The sequence below is a fragment of the Staurois parvus genome, unplaced genomic scaffold (genome assembly GCF_062004578.1).
Source record: "Staurois parvus isolate SC_StPar_1 unplaced genomic scaffold, SC_StPar_1.0 ptg001017l, whole genome shotgun sequence".
Taxonomy (NCBI): domain Eukaryota; kingdom Metazoa; phylum Chordata; class Amphibia; order Anura; family Ranidae; genus Staurois; species Staurois parvus.
The window spans coordinates 110,027-128,259 of NW_028318813.1; the positions used below are offsets into that span (position 1 = coordinate 110,027).

Genomic DNA, 18,233 nt, shown 5'->3' on the forward strand with positions numbered 1-18,233 from the left:
GACTTTGACTAGGCCACTCCAAAACCTTAATTTAGTTTTTTTTTTTAGCCATTCAGAGGTGGTGTGTTTCAGATCATTGTCCTGCTGCATAACGCGAACGCACTTGAGCTTGAGGTCAGGAACTGATGGCTGGACATTCTCCTTCAGGATTTTCTGGTAGAGTGCAGAATTTTTGGCTCCATCCTATTGTTGAATCATGAACACTGACCTTAACTGAGGCAAGTGAGGCCTGCAGTTCTTTAGATGTTGTTTTGGGATCTTTCATGATCTCCTGGATGAGTCGTTGTTGTGCTCTTGGAGTAATTTTGGTAGGCCGGCCACTCCTAGAAGGGCCCACTACTGTTCCAAGTTTTCTCCATTTGTGGATAATGGTTCTCACCTTGGTTCCCTGGAGCCCCAAAGCCTTAGGAATGGCTTTGTAACCCTTTCCAGACTGATAAATGTCAATTACTTTGTTTCTCTTCTGTTCTTGAATTTCTTTGGATTGCAGCATAATGTGTTGCTTTTTGAGATCTTTTAGCGTGCTTCACTTTGTCACATAGTTTCTAATTAAGTGAATGTTTGATTCAACAGGTCTGGCAGTAATCAGGCCTGGGTGTGGTAAGTGAAATTTACCTCAGATTTTCAAAAAATGTGGTTAATCATCGATAATATAAGATTTAGCAATGAGGGGGGGAAATACTTTTTTTTTTACATAGGGCCAGGTAGGTTTGGGCAGCTTTTTTTCCTTAATAAATAAAATCATCATTTTAAAACTGCATTTTGTATTTACTCGGGTTATATTAAAATTTGTTTGATCTGAAACATTTAAGTGTGACAAATATGCAAAAAAAAAATCAGGAAGGGGGCAAATAATTTTTCATAGCACTGTATGTGCTTTGTAGGCCTTCCTGTAGCAGTTCTGATCTGCCTGCAATAACAGACAACTGTAAATGAGATCTACTGCTTGTTGATAACGAAGAGCAATGCCAAATGCATTGGGCTTTGCCTCAGGTCTCCCTGCCCCAATCTAGCCTCTACATTATGAAAAAAAGAGTTAAAAAAGAAAAAATTATATATACCTTGCTTGTTATTTACCCCCTTGGTTTCAAAAAACACGGTAGACATTCTGTTTGACTATTGCACAGATTACCTTGAGCATCAAACACTCGTAGAAGCATGTGGAATGTCCTTTATATGCTTCTGCAGATGTCTCTGCCTCCAAAGATTTCACATTCTAATGTCCCCACCAGGGGTGGACTGACAACTCATGGGGCACTCGGGTAGTTGGGGATTATGGGCCCCTGTGTCCTTGCCCACACTCAAAACAAACCCAAAAAAAGCCTATAAAAGGTACCAGAGGCATTTTATGGGGCCCCCTACTGACCCCAGGCCTTCGGGCAGTGCCCGAGTGCTCGAATGGTCAGTCCGCCCCTGGTCCCCACATTTATATAGAAACACAAGGTAGGGCCAGTTTGATGGAAGCTAATTATCATACCATCAGGAATTCGGATTGTGGAATGTAACTCACAAAAAACACATCAAACAACATACAGATAGTATCCCTGCTGGAATCTGTACCCAGCAGGGGCGGACTGACCATTTGGAAACTTGGGCAGTGCCCGAGGGCCCTGGGTCAGTAGGGGGCCCCATGAGATGCCCCTGGTACCTTTTTCATAGGCTTTTGAGTTTGGGCAAGGACACAGGGGCCCCATGATCCCCTATTGCCCGGGGGCCCCATGAGTTGTCAGTCCGCCCCTGGTACCCAGAAACAAGGGATGGCATTTAGCAACTACACTGTGAGTTGTATTTTGCCTAGAGTTCTTTTCTACAACTTTGACTTTCTGGAAGGCCAAGTACGGAAAGATGTCTTCCTGAGAATGATGTCTGGATAGACCTCTGTCCTTCCTCCCCTCTGCATGATGAGAAGAAGTAACAATTGGGCCTGTCACACATTTGAAGAACCCCTGCTTGTGATAATAAGCATTGAATGAACTAGCCCCATCCTTCGGCATTGTATTGTCATTGTTGAATAAGGGTTGGAATTTTGTTGGTTCTGGCCAATTTTACAGGTTCTGAAAACTTACAACCACAAACTCATGCAAGTATCTCTATGTCAGAGATAGATGCAAAGTGATTTCTTGATAACCCTTTTCACCTCTTGATTTCTCATGCTATATATAAGAGGGTTCAGCATTGGTATCATGACTGTGTAAAACACAGAAGCTGACTTGTCTTGATTTTCAAGGTCACTGTTAGGAGGACGTAGGTAAATGAAGAAAACAGTCCCGTAGAAAACAGAGATGCACATGAGATGTGAGGAACAAGTGCCAAATGCCTTCTGTCTCCCCTTACTGGACTTTAGCTTTAGAATGGAAGAAACTATAAAAGTGTATGACACCAAGATAGGCGTCAATGAGCCTACACCACAAGAAACCACAAAGAAGAAAGTTATTGAATCACACCACAGAGTGCTGGAGCAGGCCAGGTTAAGCAGTGGTGGTGCATCACAGTAGAAATGGTCTATGAGATTTGGGCCACAGAACTCAAGACTAAACACACAGCTGGTTTGTGCTACAGATTGCAAGAAACCAATAGAAAAACTAAGGAGGACAAGGCTCAAGCACTTTTCGATGGTCATAATGGAAACATAACGTAGAGGGTGGCAGATAGCTACATATCGATCATAGGACATGGATGAGAGTAAAACTGCTTCTGTGACCGCCAGAGCATCGAAGAAAAAGAACTGGACTGCACAGCCACAAAATGAAATTAATTTTATCTTGGACAAAAGGTCAGCCAACATTTTAGGAGCTATAACTGAGGAGTAGATAAGGTCCACCAAAGAGAGGTAGCTAAGAAAGTAGTACATTGGAGTGTGGAGGTTGGAGGCTTTGAGTATTATGAACATCATGCCAAAGTTAAACACAACACAAACGAGGTAAACGCTGGAGAAAAAAGTAAAGAGGAATGGAGCAAGCTGCTCATTATCCGTTAGTCCAGAGAACACAAACATAACCACTTTCGTTTTGTTTAGGTGGCTCATTGGTTCCTTCTGTCCTCCTTTTACTTAAAAGTTGTCTTCCATGTTTGGCTTAGGTGACAAACGTTGGTGTTTCCAGATGCAAGGAATTCCAGGGACAGTTTATCAAGGTGCAAAACTTTCCATTGTGGATAAGACCAACTGGTATCTACTCTTCCATAGGCACCAAATGCAGAGCCAGTCTGTGACAAGGGGAATGGGACCTATGCGGAGACAAGTTTGGGTAGGCTGAAGTTGTTTGTAGATGCTTGGGCCATTGGGATTTCACACAATCTTTTGCCAAACACGGATGATGGATAGATGGTGGGAAGTCATTATCTTTTCTCTACAGGAAGGGAAATATTGATTACTGTTTACGAAGGTTTTCCAGTATATTGGTTAGTTTAATACAGAATCAATTACTTTCGATGACGTAAAAAGTTCAATACCATACTTTTGTACAGTCACACAAACTGATTTGATCAGGTTCTGTAGGTCCAATCTAGGATCTACTTAGAACCATGTCCAAAATTTAATGACAGACCAAAAAAAAAGACTCACTGGTTTTCTGCAGATTTTGGCAGCTACTTCCATATCTAAAGCCATGTTTGCCTTACAGTGAGCTCATACCACCCATATGAAATGGTCATTAAGGAGCAGATGCAGATGAGAGAATGTGGACAAGCAGAATATGTCTAGTTACCAGGGGCGGACTGACCATTTGGAAACTTGGGCACTGCCCGAGGGCCCGGGGTCAGTAGGGGGCCCCATGAGATGCCCCTGGTACCTTTTTTCATAGGCTTTTTTGAGTTTGGGCAAGGACACAGGGGCCCCATGATCCCCTATTGAGGGCCCGGGGTCAGTAGGGGGCCCCATGAGATGCCCCTGGTACCTTTTTCATAGGCTTTTTTGAGTTTGGGCAAGGACACAGGGGCCCCATGATCCCCTATTGAGGGCCCGGGGTCAGTAGGGGGCCCCATGAGATGCCCCTGGTACCTTTTTTCATAGGCTTTTTTGAGTTTGGGCAAGGACAGAGGGGCCCCATGATCCCCTATTGAGGGCCTGGGGTCATTAGGGGGCCCCATGAGATGCCCCTGGTACCTTTTTTCATAGGCTTTTTTGAGTTTGGGCAAGGACACAGGGGCCCCATGATCCCCTATTGAGGGCCCGGGGTCAGTAGGGGGCCCCATGAGATGCCCCTGGTACCTTTTTTCATAGGCTTTTTTGAGTTTGGGCAAGGACACAGGGGCCCCATGATCCCCTATTGAGGTCCCGGGGTCAGTAGGGGGCACCATGAGATGCCCCGGTACCTTTTTTCATAGGCTTTTTTGAGTTTGGGCAAGGACACAGGGGCCCCATGATCCCCTATTGCCCGGGGGCCCCATGAGTTGTCAGTCCGCCCCTGCTAGTTAACCATTTCTTGTTTAGCAACTTTTACTAATTTTGAACTTTTTGGTTTATTTTATAATTCTTTGAGACATATAGGTAAGGTTTTTATAGGAAGGGTTTACAGCAGGCCTTGGTCTCTTGGCTCAGACTTTACAGTTGGCCATGTTTTGTTAAATGATGTAACTGTAAAGAAGGATGAAAATGGTTAGCATTTCCGCCTGGCAGTACTAAGGTCGTTGGTTTGAATCCCAGCCACAGCACCTCCTGCCTGGAGTTTGCATGTTCTCCCTGTGCCTGTGTGGGTTTCCTTCAGGTACTCCAGTTTCCTCCCACACTCCAAAGACATGCTGGTAGGTTAATTGGATCCTGTCTAAATTGGCCCTAGTATGTGTATGTATGAATGTGAGTTTGGGACCTTAGATTGTACCCCCCTTGAGGGTTAGGGACTGATGTGAATGTACAATATATATGTAAAGTGCTGTGTACATTGATGGCGCTATATAAGTACCTGAAATAAATAAATAATAATTTGCTTCAGTGTAAGAAAACCAGTGCAGGCTTGTGCATGGTGGTGCCCATAGCTCTCAGCGCGGGACAGTGCCAGACATACATTACTGACTAGGTGGTTGTGTTAGTGTGCGGAAAAAATAGAATGCCTATTTAGCACCATGTTTGGCTCCCAGTGGTCACACAATTAAAAACTAAAAAAACAGCTGCAAAAAAAAAAGTGAACAACAAAAAAGTGCACAGGATTTACACATGGTCCTCCTCCGAAGAGAAAAGAGCCTGGCCCTATTCCCACGAGAGGCCCAAGACTCCTGATGAGGACTTGGATACTAGCGGTCCACCCGGATTTCTGGCTGATATTCTGTCTCTAGCATTTTATTTTATTTTAATGTATCTTTTATTAATTTATTATTCCTTACAAAAATCATCATTATAATAAACCTTTCACAAAAACCAAAAACAACAATAAAAACAACACATCCCCCCCCCTTACCTATTACCAGGGGCGGACTGTCCATTTGGAAACTCGGGCACTGTCCGAGGGCCCGGGGTCAGTAGGGGGCCCCATGAGATGCCCCTGGTACCTTTTTAATAGGCTTTTTTGAGTTTGGGCAAGGACACAGGGGCCCCATGATTCCCTGGGGTCAGTAGGGGGCCCCATGAGATGCCCCTGGTACCTTTTTCATAGGCTTTTTTGAGTTTGGGTAAGGACACAGGGGCTCCATGATCGCCTATTGCCCGGGGGCCCCATGAATTGTCAGTCCGCCCCTGCCTATTACCCTCCTTTCCCGCCCCCCCCCTCCATAATTCTCTTCACTTTTCTCCTTACCAGGGGCGGACTGACAACTCATGGGGCCCCTGGGCAATAGGAGATCATGGGGCCCCTGTGTCCTTGCCCAAACTCAAAAAAGCCTATGAAAAAGGTACCAGGGGCATCTCACAGGGCCCCCTACTGACCCAGGGCCCTCGGGCAGTGCCCAAGTTTCCAAATGGTCAGTCCACCCCTGCAATAGGGGATCATGGGGCCCCTGTGTCCTTGCCCAAACTCAAAAAGGCCTATGAAAAAGGTACCAGGGGCATCTCATGGGGCCCCCTACTGACCCCGGGCCCTCGGGCAGTGCCCGAGTTTCCAAATGGTCAGTCCACCCCTGCAATAGGGGATCATGGGGCCCCTGTGTCCTTGCCCAAACTCAAAAAAGCCTATGAAAAAGGTACCAGGGGCATCTCATGGGGCCCCCTACTTACCCCGGGCCCTCAGGCAGTGCCCGAGTTTCCAAATGGTCAGTCCGCCCCTGCTCTTTACTATCTTCTTTTGCTGTAAGTTCCTTTCCTATTTTTGCTCTCTGGTTCCTGCCCTCCATCCCCCATTTCTATACCTTCTCACGAGATCTTACTTCTTACAAAAGCTTACCCATCTCTGTAAGCTCCTTCTGCATCTAAATGGCACTTTCATATGTTTTACTTTAAGGCATTACTGGGTTAAAAAGAATCTGCAGTGCACTTTAATAGATTTTCATGTATTCATTTATTATGGCAGGGACTAATATATTTGGTTTTTGTAATTATAGAGATAGCAGGTTATGGATAAGACCCCCATTAGGTTTTTTTTTCTGTCTTTGTCTTGTTGGGGAGATTTTCCTTCATTTGCTGTCCCAGATACACAGCAGGAAGTGAAAGGAATACCTTCTTTTAGGGCCGGTTCACACTATAGAAATGTAGTCCAGATGCATTTCCGGCCGCGTTTTTGCATGCTCGTTTTTTATGCTTTCCAGTGCATTTTTTCCCCTCTCTTCTTCTTTAATTTAACCCCTTCACGCCAACATCACACAAATACACGGCCTCACAGAACTGGGCTTTTTTCTTCGGAGCTGCACATTTGCGTACTTGTCTTTGTGCTGGGAGCGCGCCGCACAGTGTACTCCCAGCACAAAGACCGAGGTGTCACTGAGAGCCCCGGGTCCCGTTCTAACGATCGGGATCCAGGACTCCCGATTATGCGTCACGTGATCGCTGTGAAAGCCTCTGATTGGCTATCACAGTGATCAGTCACTGTACAGCTCACCCCCCTTGTTTTTTTTTTTTTCTCTGAATGGAGGAGAGAGATACATTGTATCTTTCTCTCCTTACATAGAGAAAAAAAACAACAGTTTGTTAAAAAAAAGATAAATATTAAAAATTAAAAGATAAAATACCTAGATCAAGGTTTGATCTAGCTCAGTGCCAGGGTTAGTGCTTGGGTCAATGTCAGGGCCAAAGGTCAGTGTCAAAGGTCAGGATTTTTTTTTTTTAGTTTTTAAATTGGCATCAGTGTCAGTTAGTGTCAGTCTCAGTGTGTTTTAGGTAAAAAATAAACACCAAAAAATAAATAAATTTTTTTAAATAAATAAATATTAAAAAAGAAAAGAAAAAATACTTAGATCAAGGTTTGATCTAGTTTAGTGCCAGAGTTAGTGCTTGGGTCAAGGTCAGGGTCAAAGGTCATGATTTTTTTTTTTTTTAAATTGGCATCAGTGTCAGTTAGTGTCAGTCTCAGTGTGTTTTAGGTAAAAAAAAAAAAAACAAAAAATAAATAAAATTTTTAAATAAATAAATATTAAAAAAGAAAAGAAAAAATACTTAGATCAAAGTTTGATCCAGTTTAGTGCCAGAGTTAGTGCTTGGGTCAAGGTTAGGGTCAAAGGTCATGATTTTTTTTTTAATTGGCATCAGTGTCAGTTAGTGTCAGTCTCAGTGTGTTTTAGGTAAAAAATAAACCCCAAAAAATAAATAAAATTTTTAAATAAATAAATATTAAAAAAGAAAAGAAAAAATACTTAGATCAAGGTTTGATCTAGTTTAGTGCCAGAGTTAGTGCATGGGTCAAGGTCAGGGTCAAAGGTCATGATTTTTTTTTAATTGGCATCAGTGTCAGTTAGTGTCAGTCTCAGTGTGTTTTAGGTAAAAAAAAAAAAAACCAAAAAATAAATAAAATTTTTAAATAAATAAATATTAAAAAAGAAAAGAAAAAATAAAGAAAAAATACTTAGATCAAGGTTTGATCTAGTTTAGTGCCAGAGTTAGTGTTTGGGTCAAGGTCAGGGTCAAAGGTCATGATTTTTTTTTTCTTTTAATTGGTATCAGTGTCAATTAGCGTCAGTGTGTTTTAGGTAAAAAAACGAAAAAAAACAAAAAAACGCACTATTGTTTCTGGGCTGTGCTACGAGTACAAACAACAAATAACATACACATATATGGTATCGCTGCGACCGTCAAGAGCTGGAGAATTTATTTTGAGTTGTTCTTTGGTGGTAGGTTATGGTAGTAACAAAAAACACACATCTAAATAAAAAAAAAAAGATTTTTTTTTTTTTTTTACTATTTTGGGCCAGTTTTCCTTTGATAATAAAAAAAATCAGGTGATATCCATTACCGATTACCACCAAAGCCCAATTTGTCCTGAAAAAAACGCATCAAGAGCTGGAGAATTTATTTTGGGTTGTTCTTTGGTGGTAGGTTATGGTAGTAACAAGAAACACATAGCTACATTAAAAAAATGGGTTTGTTTTACTATTTTGGGCCAGTTTTCCTTTGATAATAAAATAAAATCAGGAGATATCCATTACCGATTACCACCAAATGAAAGCCCAATTTGTCCTGAAAGAAATGCAATATAATTCACCTGGATGTACAAAGTAGTTGTGATGACATGTACAGTTTTACTATCACATGTCAACGTTGCAAAATTCGCTTAGGCATTTAGATTTGTTTTACCCTTGGGTGTGAAGGGGTTAAGTATGGACATGTGCGTTCTGGTGCGTTTTTGATGCATTTTACCGCATTCCAGTACAGTTCTGTGCAGGCAAAATGCAGCCTGTTCTGCTTTTTTTTCTGCAACCGGAATGCACTGGAACTGCAAGCACTGATGTGAACTATGACATTGACCACCATATTACCTACTTTCTGTGCATTTTGGATGCAGAAACAAAATCAACTGAAACGCATGTCCTGTGAACTGGCCCTTAGACTTTATTCCACAGTACAGATTTCCCCATTGGGATATTTCCCTTCACCTCCTGTCCCAGTGATAACTTCCCATCACTTTGTAAACCAGAGACAATGGTCAACGGAAGTGAGAGCGAAAGTAAATCTCCCCGAAGGACCGCAATAGAACCCGACGGAGGTTCTAACCCTTCCTTATTACAAAACTAGAAAAAAAAAATAAAGGTTTTGGCTTTAGAAACAGTTTTAGCGTTTCCCTTCAATCTAAAATAAATGTGTATACAGGGGCGGACTGACAACTCATGGGGCCCCGGGGCGATAGGGGATCATGGGGCCCCTGTGTCCTTGCCCAAACTCAAAAAAGCCTATGAAAATGGTACCAGGGGCATCTCATGGGGCCCCCTACTGACCCCAGGGGATCATGGGGCCCCTGTGTCCTTGGCCAAACTCAAAAAAGCCTATGAAAAAGGTACCAGGGGCATCTCATGGGGCCCCCTACTGACCCCGGGCCCTCGGGCAGTGCCAGAGTTTCCAAATGGTCAGTCCGCCCCTGTGTGTATATCATCCCAGTTTCCAGTTATAATTATCTAGTACTATGAAAAAAAAATACTCCGTATTAGGAAAGGAACACAGGCACCGAGGAATTCAACTTATAACATTCACCAGTCAATTCCTGGTGAATAATTGAATGTGTTTTTAAAGCGCGTGAACCAATAAATGATTTCATTGTAATTCTCAACCTTTTGATTCCAGTGATAGACAATATGGTACAGAAAAAAAAAAAACAATAAAAAAAGTAGAGCTATTTTATAATATAAAAGTTTGCCTTACATTTTATCTCTATCTTTGGAGTCATACGTTGACTTTGTTTCATCAAAATATTTTGTGACGAGTAATTTATGTTCCAAGGATATAATTATTTTGTATGTTCTTTAGCACATTCTGCTGGCAGCTGAGCTGATAAAGTGATGCCGCTTGCCATCTCTTACCTCAGTGGTTCTCAACCTGTGGGTCGCGAATCCTTTGGGGGTTGAACGACCCTTTCACAGGGGTCGCCTAAGACCATTGGAAAACACATATTTCTGATGTGTAAAGAGCAGCTACTGTGTTGAAAGCAGCTGCTGTGTTGAAAGCAGCTACTGTGCTGAAAGCAGCTACTCTGTTAAATGCAGCTACTGTGTTGAAAGCAGCAGTATTGGAGGTAAAACGACACTCATGAATTATAATTACTGGGTAAATAATTATATGGTTGGGGGTCACCACAACATGAGGAACTGTATTAAAGGGTCACGGCATTAGGAAGGTTGAGAACCACTGTCTTACCTGTATATAAAATGATCTTTAAGCTTTGTTTTCTCTGCACGGCCCCACCTTTATACTAAACTCAATTACCTGGGGGAACAATTTTCACTGATACCGGAGAGGATTAATAAATAATTCCTATGAAATAAAAATGAGCCTATTCTTCAAAATGTAATTAAGCAATACAATTACCGGTATATCCTTTAAAGTAGAAATTTAAAAAAAATAACAAATTTGGTTTAATCGCAATGTATAATGTTTTAAAATATACAGTATGTACATACATTTATTAAGTTCAGGTCAAAAATGTGTTTATTTTTGTAATTTTTTTTTTAAGTTTTATATTTTTTTTTTCTTTACAAACATTTTATTAATTTAAAAAAATGTATTTACAAAAACAAACAAGTGAATTACACATTAAAATAAAGAGCTAGTCTAATATCTATCCTTCCATTGTACTTGCAGTATCAAATATCAGTCATGGGAACTTATATTTTGCACACACATAGATATATATATATATATATATATATATATATATATATAATACACAATATATATAAAGAAACAAAGTTCTTGCATATGAAATATTGCATTAATATTTACAATTTTCAGCCAGCATGGAGAGAGAAAGAGCTCTACATTTTTACTACAGCCCTGTGCAGTGGTTTATTTAGGTTTCGTGCAACCCAAGGCAACACAAAAATTGGTTCCCCCCAATGAAGAGACCTTGACACTGACAAACACCCCCCTCCCCCACGATAAGAGCCTGACATTGACCAACAACACACCCCCCCCCCCACACTCGAGAGAGAGCCTTCCACTACCACCGCCCCATACACACTGGCAACCCCTGCCCCCCACCTGCGAAAGAGAAGACACTCAACTTCACAGCTCCGGACACCCCCGGGAACAAGAGTCAGGCTCTGCATACACCATCAAGCAGCCCCTCTTAGATCCCACCTGGTCTTCATGCTGAGTGTGTCCTTTCTTCCATCCCTTCTTTTGGGGGGCGGCGCTGCCCTCCTGAAAAATTCCGCTGCCCCCCCTGAAAAATGCTGCTGCCCCCCTGAAAAAATGCCACCCTAGGCAAATGCCTTGTTTACCTTGTAAATATGCCCCTGGCCTTGTGGGAGTGGCGGAGATACAGACTGGGTCTTCTAAGGGATATAAGAAGCCAGGAAGCCATTCCTTCAACCACAACTGACCCAAAAAAAGCACTTTTAGGGGACCTGGATTGGACAGCTGTTGGCGCCAAGCTGTCCAAAGTCCTGTTCCGCCTCTTCCTAGGATAGGGCAACCACATACTTGGCTTTTATGGGCACCTCCGCCATCTTGTATCACACTTTCCTCTGCCCCGAGACCTGTTATAAAATAAAGGAATGTCCATTCCAAGCACATTTTAACACTTTACGGCAACTCTTCTCAAATACATCTGCATTACCAGCAGTACAAAATAAACCAACTTACAGTGAATTGAAATCAGTGCAGATCACAATTCAATAGGGTTAGCCACCTTCACACATTTCTACAATAGGCCCCTCATATCACTCAGCTCACCATAGAGTCCCTCATTCCTAGGCCACAAGGCCTTTCTGCACCAAGCCACAGACCCACAGATGAAGGTCAGGGGTGGCAAGGTGACCCCATTTGCTCCTGGAATGATATAAAGTTGCAAGAAAAAGTATGTGAACCCCTTGGGATTACGTGGAGTTTTGCATGAATTGGGCATAAAATGTGCTCTGAGCATCATCTAAGTCACAACAATAGAAGAACACAGTCTGCTGAACATAATACTACACAAACATTAGATGTTGCCATGGTTTAATTGTACATAACATGTAAACATTCACAGTGCAGGGAGGAAAAAGTATGTGAACCTTTGAACTTAATAACTGGTTGACCCTCCTTTGGCAGCAATAACCTCAACCAAACGTTTCCTGTAGTTGCAGATCAGACCTGCACAACGATCTGGAGTCATTTTGGACCACTCCTCTTCACAAAACTGTTTCAGTGTAGCAATATTCTTGGGATGTCTGGTGTGAATCGCTCTCTTAAGGTCATGCCACAGCATTTCAATCGGGTTGAGGTCAGGACTCTGACTGGGCCACTCCAGAAGGCATATTCTGTGCTGTTGCAGCCATTGTTTTGTTGAATGACTTGTATGCTTTGGGTCATTGTCCTGTTGCACCCATCCTCTGCGGAGCTTCAGTTGGCGGACAAATGGTTGTACATTTTCCTGCAAAATGTCTTGATAAACTCTGGAATTCATTTTCCCATCAATGACAACAATCCGTCCAGGCCCTGAGGCAGCAAAGCAGCCCCAAACCATGATGCTCCCTCCGCCATGTTTTACAGTGGGGATGAGGTTTTGATGTTGGTGTGCTGTGCCTTTTTTTCTCCACACATAGTGTTGTGTGTTCTTCCCAAACAACTCAATCTTGGTTTCATCTGTCCACAGTATATTTTGCCAGTAGTGCTGTGGAACATCCAGGTGCTCTTTTGCAAACTTCAAACGTGCTGCAATCTTCTTTTTGGACAGCAATGGCTTCCTCCGTGGTGTCCTCCCATGTACTCCATTCTTGTTTAATGTTTTCCTTATTGTAGATGTGTCAACAAAAATGTTAGCATGTGCCAGAGATTTCTGTAGGTCTTTAGCTGACACTCTGGGATTCTTCTTTACCTCATGCAGCATTCTGCGCTGTGCTCTTGCAGTCATTTTTACAGGACGACCACGCCTAGGGAGAGTAGCAACAGTGCTAAACTTTCTCCATTTGTAGACAGTCTGTCTTACCGTGGACACATGAACATCAAAGCTTTTGGAGATACTTTTGTAACCCTTTCCAGCTTCATGCAAGTCAACAATTCTTGATCGTAGGTCTTCTGAGAGCTCTTTTCTGCGAGGCATGGTTCACATCAGACAGTGCTTCTTGAAACCAGTAAACCCAAAACAGGTGTGTGTTTTTTAAGGGCAGGACAGCTGTCAGCAACACATCCAATATCATCACACTGATTGGAGTCAAGGTTGGCTCACTCCTGGCTCCAATTAGCTCTGGGAGAAGTCATTAAGCTAGGGCCTCACATACTTTTTCCTCCCTGCACTGTGAATGTTTACATGTTATGTGCAATTAAACCATGGCAACATCTAATGTTTGTGTAGTATTATGTTCAGCAGACTGTGTTCTTCTATTGTTGTGACTTAGATGACGTTCAGAGCACATTTTATGCCCAATTCATGCAAAACTCCACGTAATCCCAAGGGGTTCACATACTTTTTCTTGCAACTGTACATCTGTCCCCTTTGTTGTTGCTGCCCAGCCAGGCATTCTCACTCTCTTCTTCACGTCATATTACATGGTCCTGTACAGGGGTTAAGTGCTCCTATACCCCACTATTCCTGGACCCCATCCACAGCTGGCAATATATGGGCACTAGCTGTACCTATGACATCCCTACAGGAGGGGAATACCTTAGATGGGGCAATAACAACTGCCAACACACTTATTTATGGAGCTGCTGCCTAATCGATATAAGCCTTTAATAGACATTTACCTGTAAGCCAAATATTAAACTACACAAGACATAATTGCCCTTAAAGTGAATTTAAACCCAAGGACAGAATCATAATATACAGCTGTCGGTGGTTTCTTTTACTTTCATTTATGGTGATAATGATAAACAGGACAAATAGAAGGGGAATCTCCCTAAAGGGTGTAGGCAGGTGAAGTCTGTATTCCCCACTGCAGGTGGCACTGGACTACAGCAGCAATGCAGAGGGGAGAGGAGTTTGAGGAAAACTAAATTTATCTATGACTTCTTTAGTCACATGGAACAGTGATCCGGTTGGATGTTCTTGTCCCATGTGACCCTGGTGGCCATCTTGGATCAAGCAGAGTCTATTTAAGACTCTAATCGAGCTTTATATGAGTGGCTAGCTTAGGGACAGTTTCCCCGTCTGTCAGGGACAGCACTAGCGATAGGGAATGGTTCCAGTAGAGGAAGGAGAGGCCGGGACTATGTCTACCTTCCCAGGAAGCTTCCCATTTGGGTTGGACCAGCCAAGCTGCCTTCTGCTTCTCGTGACAGTTTTGGCAACACTGATTCTACAGACTGCTGTCTCTACACTGCTCTGTTAAGTGGTCCCAGTTCGGTGAGCCACCCCACCAGGCCTGGTTGTACTGCTGAACTACTTTTAACCACTTGCCTACCGGGCACTTTTACCCCCTTCCTGCCCAGGCCAATTTTCAGCTTTCAGTGCTGTTGCAGTTTGAATGACAATTGCGTGGTCATGCAACACTGTACCCAGATGAAATTTCTTTGGTGGTATTTACTCGACACTGGGGGTTTTTATTTTTTTGCACTATAAACAAAAAAAGAGCAAAAAATTATTTTAAAAAAAGGTTTTCTTTGTTTCTATTATAAAATTTTGCACACAGGTAATTTTTCTCCTTCATTGATGAGGCTGCACTGATAGGCAGCACTGATGGGCACTGTTAGGCAACACTGATGGGCACTGATGAGGCGGCACTGATGAGGCGGCACTGGTGGGCATTGATGAGGAGGTACTGATGATGCACTGATATGCAGCAATGATGGGCACTAAAAGGTGGCATTGATGGGCACTGATAGGTGGTACTGATGGGCACTGATAGGTAGCATTGATGGGCACTGATAGGTGGCATTGATGGGCACTGATAGGCGGTACTGATGGGCACTGATAGGTGGCACTGATGGGCTCTGACAGGCAGCACTGACTGATTATCAGTGCAGATCCCCCTGTCACATTTTCTGGTTATCCGCAGTACTTTCCTAATGCTGTGCCAGTGTGAGGAAAGTGTTGCCGATAATCGGTAACCGTATTACTTTGTGATCTGCTGTGTCACTGAACACAGCTGATCACGTGGTAAAAGGCCGCTGTGATTAGCCTTTTACCTCATCACATGATCAGCTGTGTCCATAGAACACAGCAATCACTGACAGTGCCGGGTACGCGCCGCTGGGGACGCTTTCTGGGAGGATGTCCATGGACGCCCTGCCAGAACTGGACAGTGGTGCTGTGCAGTGCAGCTATAGCGCGGTTGGGAAGCGGTTAAAATACATAGTTTTTGGCAAATTGGGACTCTGGGTGCATACTGGCCACCACACCACGCTGCACCTACCCAACATGGGGACACGTGAAAATCTGACAGGTGTTCTGATACATCTCCACCCTATCCAAAACTAAAGAAAAAGCTTTGCCTTTAGTTATATTTTAATGGTGATCGCTGTACAAATGCGTGGGGCTCTGCATCAGATCTCTCTGCCTTAACAAACAAATAAAAAAAGACTTTAAAAGTCATAAATAACATGAGAGATGCTCTGTATGTCATTACACAGACTTCCTTGAGCATCCTTCAGAGATTAGGGCAGATTTAAAGGCTCCATTTACATAAGTCTCTGCTCACCAAGACCTTACATTGTAATGTTCCTGCATTTATGTAGATATACAAAGTAGGGCCAATTTGATGCAGGCTAATTGACATACTGTACCATTAGGAATTTGGATTGTGGGATGTAACCCACAAAAACACATAGAACATAAAACCAACATACAGAGAGTATCCCTGGTGGAAACTCCACCCATAAACAAGGAATTGCACTTAGCCAATACACTTTCTTGAAGACAAAGGCTAGCCATGAATAGAAAGATGTCTCCCTATGAATGATGGCAGGATAGACATCTGTCCCTTTTGACCAACAATGTCCTTCCCTATTCTCAAGGAGAAGAAGTAAGTATTGGGCCTGCCATACATTTGCAGAACCCCTGCTTGGGAAAATGAGCATAGAATAAACTGGCTCCATTCTTTATTGAGCAATATATTGTCTTGTCGAATAATGGTTGGTATTTGGTTGGTTTTGACCACCTTAGGAGACTCTAGAAACTTACAACCACAAGCTCTCTATATCAGTGATTTATGTGAAGTGCGTTCTTGATACCCTTTTCACATCTTGGCTTCTTAGGCTATATCTAGGAAGGTTCAGCATTGGTATCATGACAAGCTAGCTTGTCTTGATTCTCAAGGGCACTGTTAGGAGGATTCAGGTAAATTAAAAAATCAGCCCCATAGAATATAGAGATGCACACAAGTTGTGAGGACCAAGTACCGAATGTCTTCTGTCTCCTTTTGCTGGATTTAATCTGTAGAATGGAAGAAACTATAAAAGAGTATGACACCAAGATAGGCATCAATGAGCCTACACCACAAGCAACCACAAAGAAGAAAGTTATTGAATGACACCACAGAGTGCTGGAGCAGGCCAGGTTAAGCAGTGGTGGTATTTCACAGTAGAGATGGTCTATGAGGTTTGGGCCACAGAACTCAAGACTAAACACACAGCTGGTTTGTGCTACAGATTGCAAGAAACCAAAAGAAAAACTAAGGAAAATGAGACTCAAGCACTTTTTGTTGGTCATAACTGAAACATAATGTAGAGGGCAGCAGATAGCAACATATCAGTCATAGTCCACGCACGAGAGTAAAAGTGCTTCTGTAACGATCAGAGCATCAAAGCAAAAGAACTGGACCACACAGCCAAAAAACTATATTAACTTTGTCTTGGACGTAAGGAGCTATAACTGAGGAGTAGAAAAGGTCCACCAAACAGAGGTAACTAATGCAGGCCATAGAAAGGTCGAAAATCGGCCGATTTTTCGGCCGAAAATAAAATCGGCCGATTTTCGGATCGTTAGTGGGCTAATTGTTCAGCCGTTTTTCGGTATTTTGGCAGATTATTTTTATCGGTAAAGTTGGAAAAAAATCGGCCGATTTTGCCGATTGGCCGATTTTCGCAGCAATTATGGGCAAATCGGCCGATCTTTTTACCGATAAAAAAATCTGAGCATGAGCAGTGACCTGCAAGAGGAAGACAAAAAGAAGAAAAAGAAGAAGAGGATGAAGAAGAAGAGGAAGAAGAAGAGGATGAAGAAGAAGAGGAAGAAGAGGATGAAGAAGAAGAAGAGGATGAAGAAGGAGAAGAGGATGAAGAAGAAGAGGATAAAGAAGGATGAAGAAGAAGAGGAAGATAAAGAAGAGGATGAAGAAGCTGAAGAAGAGGATGAAGAAGAAGAAGAGGAAGAAGAAGAAGAGGATGAAGAAGAAGAGGAATTCCAGTCTGGCAAAAAGTGTCCCTGCAGAGAGCTCCGCTATTTCTTTGACAGTTTTTTGACATATATAGCGGTTGCAACAATGTATCTATTTGTTTCCGAATAAAAACATCTGTATCCTAAATGGATACAAATAGATACATTGTTGCAACCACTATAAATGTCAAAAAACTGTCAAAGAAATAGCGGAGCTCTCTGCAGGGACACTTTTTGCCGGCTGTAGACGGGATGAAAATCGGCCGATTTTTTTTTTACCGTTCCTGGTAACGTCGGCCGCTTGAACGACCGATTTTTTTGTTTTTTTAAAGAAAAATCGGCTGGTTTTCTCCCCATCTATAGCCTGCATAAGAAAGAAGTAGATTGGAGTGTGGAGGTTGGATGCTTTAAGTTCTATAAACATCATGTCAAAGTTAAACACAACACAAACAAGGTAAACATTCAACAGAAATGTAAAGAGAACTGGGGCAAGCTGTTCATTGTCTGTTAGTCCAGAGAACACAAACACAATCATTTCTCATTTTGTTTAGGTGGCTCATTGGTTCCTTCTGTCCTCCTTTCACTTAAAAGTTATCTAATGTGGTTAGTTAAGGTGAGAAATGTTGGTGTTTCCAGATACAAAGGATTCCAGGGACAGTTTATTAACATGTGAAACCTTCCTTTATGGATAAGACCAACTAGTAGAATCTATTCATCCATTTCATCTATTGGTACCAAACGCAGAGCTACATAGGCTACAGTTGGTTGTAGATGCATGGACCACTGGAAGGTAACACAAACATGGATGGTGAATACAGGGTGAAGTCTTTATTATTATTATTATACAGTATTTATAAAGCGCCAATAGTTGGCTCAGCGCTGTACATTACAAAGGGGGACAGAACATGTGACAGAACAATACCAATACAATGCAAA

The 18,233-nt window shown here is 42.5% G+C and overlaps 1 protein-coding gene and 1 pseudogene across 1 annotated transcript; both read right to left on the reverse strand.

The window, feature by feature from the left end:
• Positions 1 to 2,095: 2,095 nt before the first annotated feature.
• Positions 2,096 to 3,090, reverse strand: LOC149441171 (olfactory receptor 5A1-like). The gene has a single exon (XM_089657669.1). It carries the CDS (start codon positions 3,023 to 3,025, stop codon positions 2,096 to 2,098), a length of 930 nt encoding a protein of 309 aa, XP_089513795.1. The 5' UTR covers positions 3,026 to 3,090.
• Positions 3,091 to 16,129: 13,039 nt separating this feature from the next.
• LOC149441172 (olfactory receptor 5AR1-like) lies at positions 16,130 to 17,832 on the reverse strand (annotated as a pseudogene).
• Positions 17,833 to 18,233: the final 401 nt, after the last annotated feature.

Bases quoted from the DNA above. Each gene is read 5' to 3' on its own strand.
- LOC149441171 (XM_089657669.1), bottom strand. From the start codon at position 3,025: ATGAGCCACCTAAACAAAACGAAAGTGGTTATGTTTGTGTTCTCTGGA.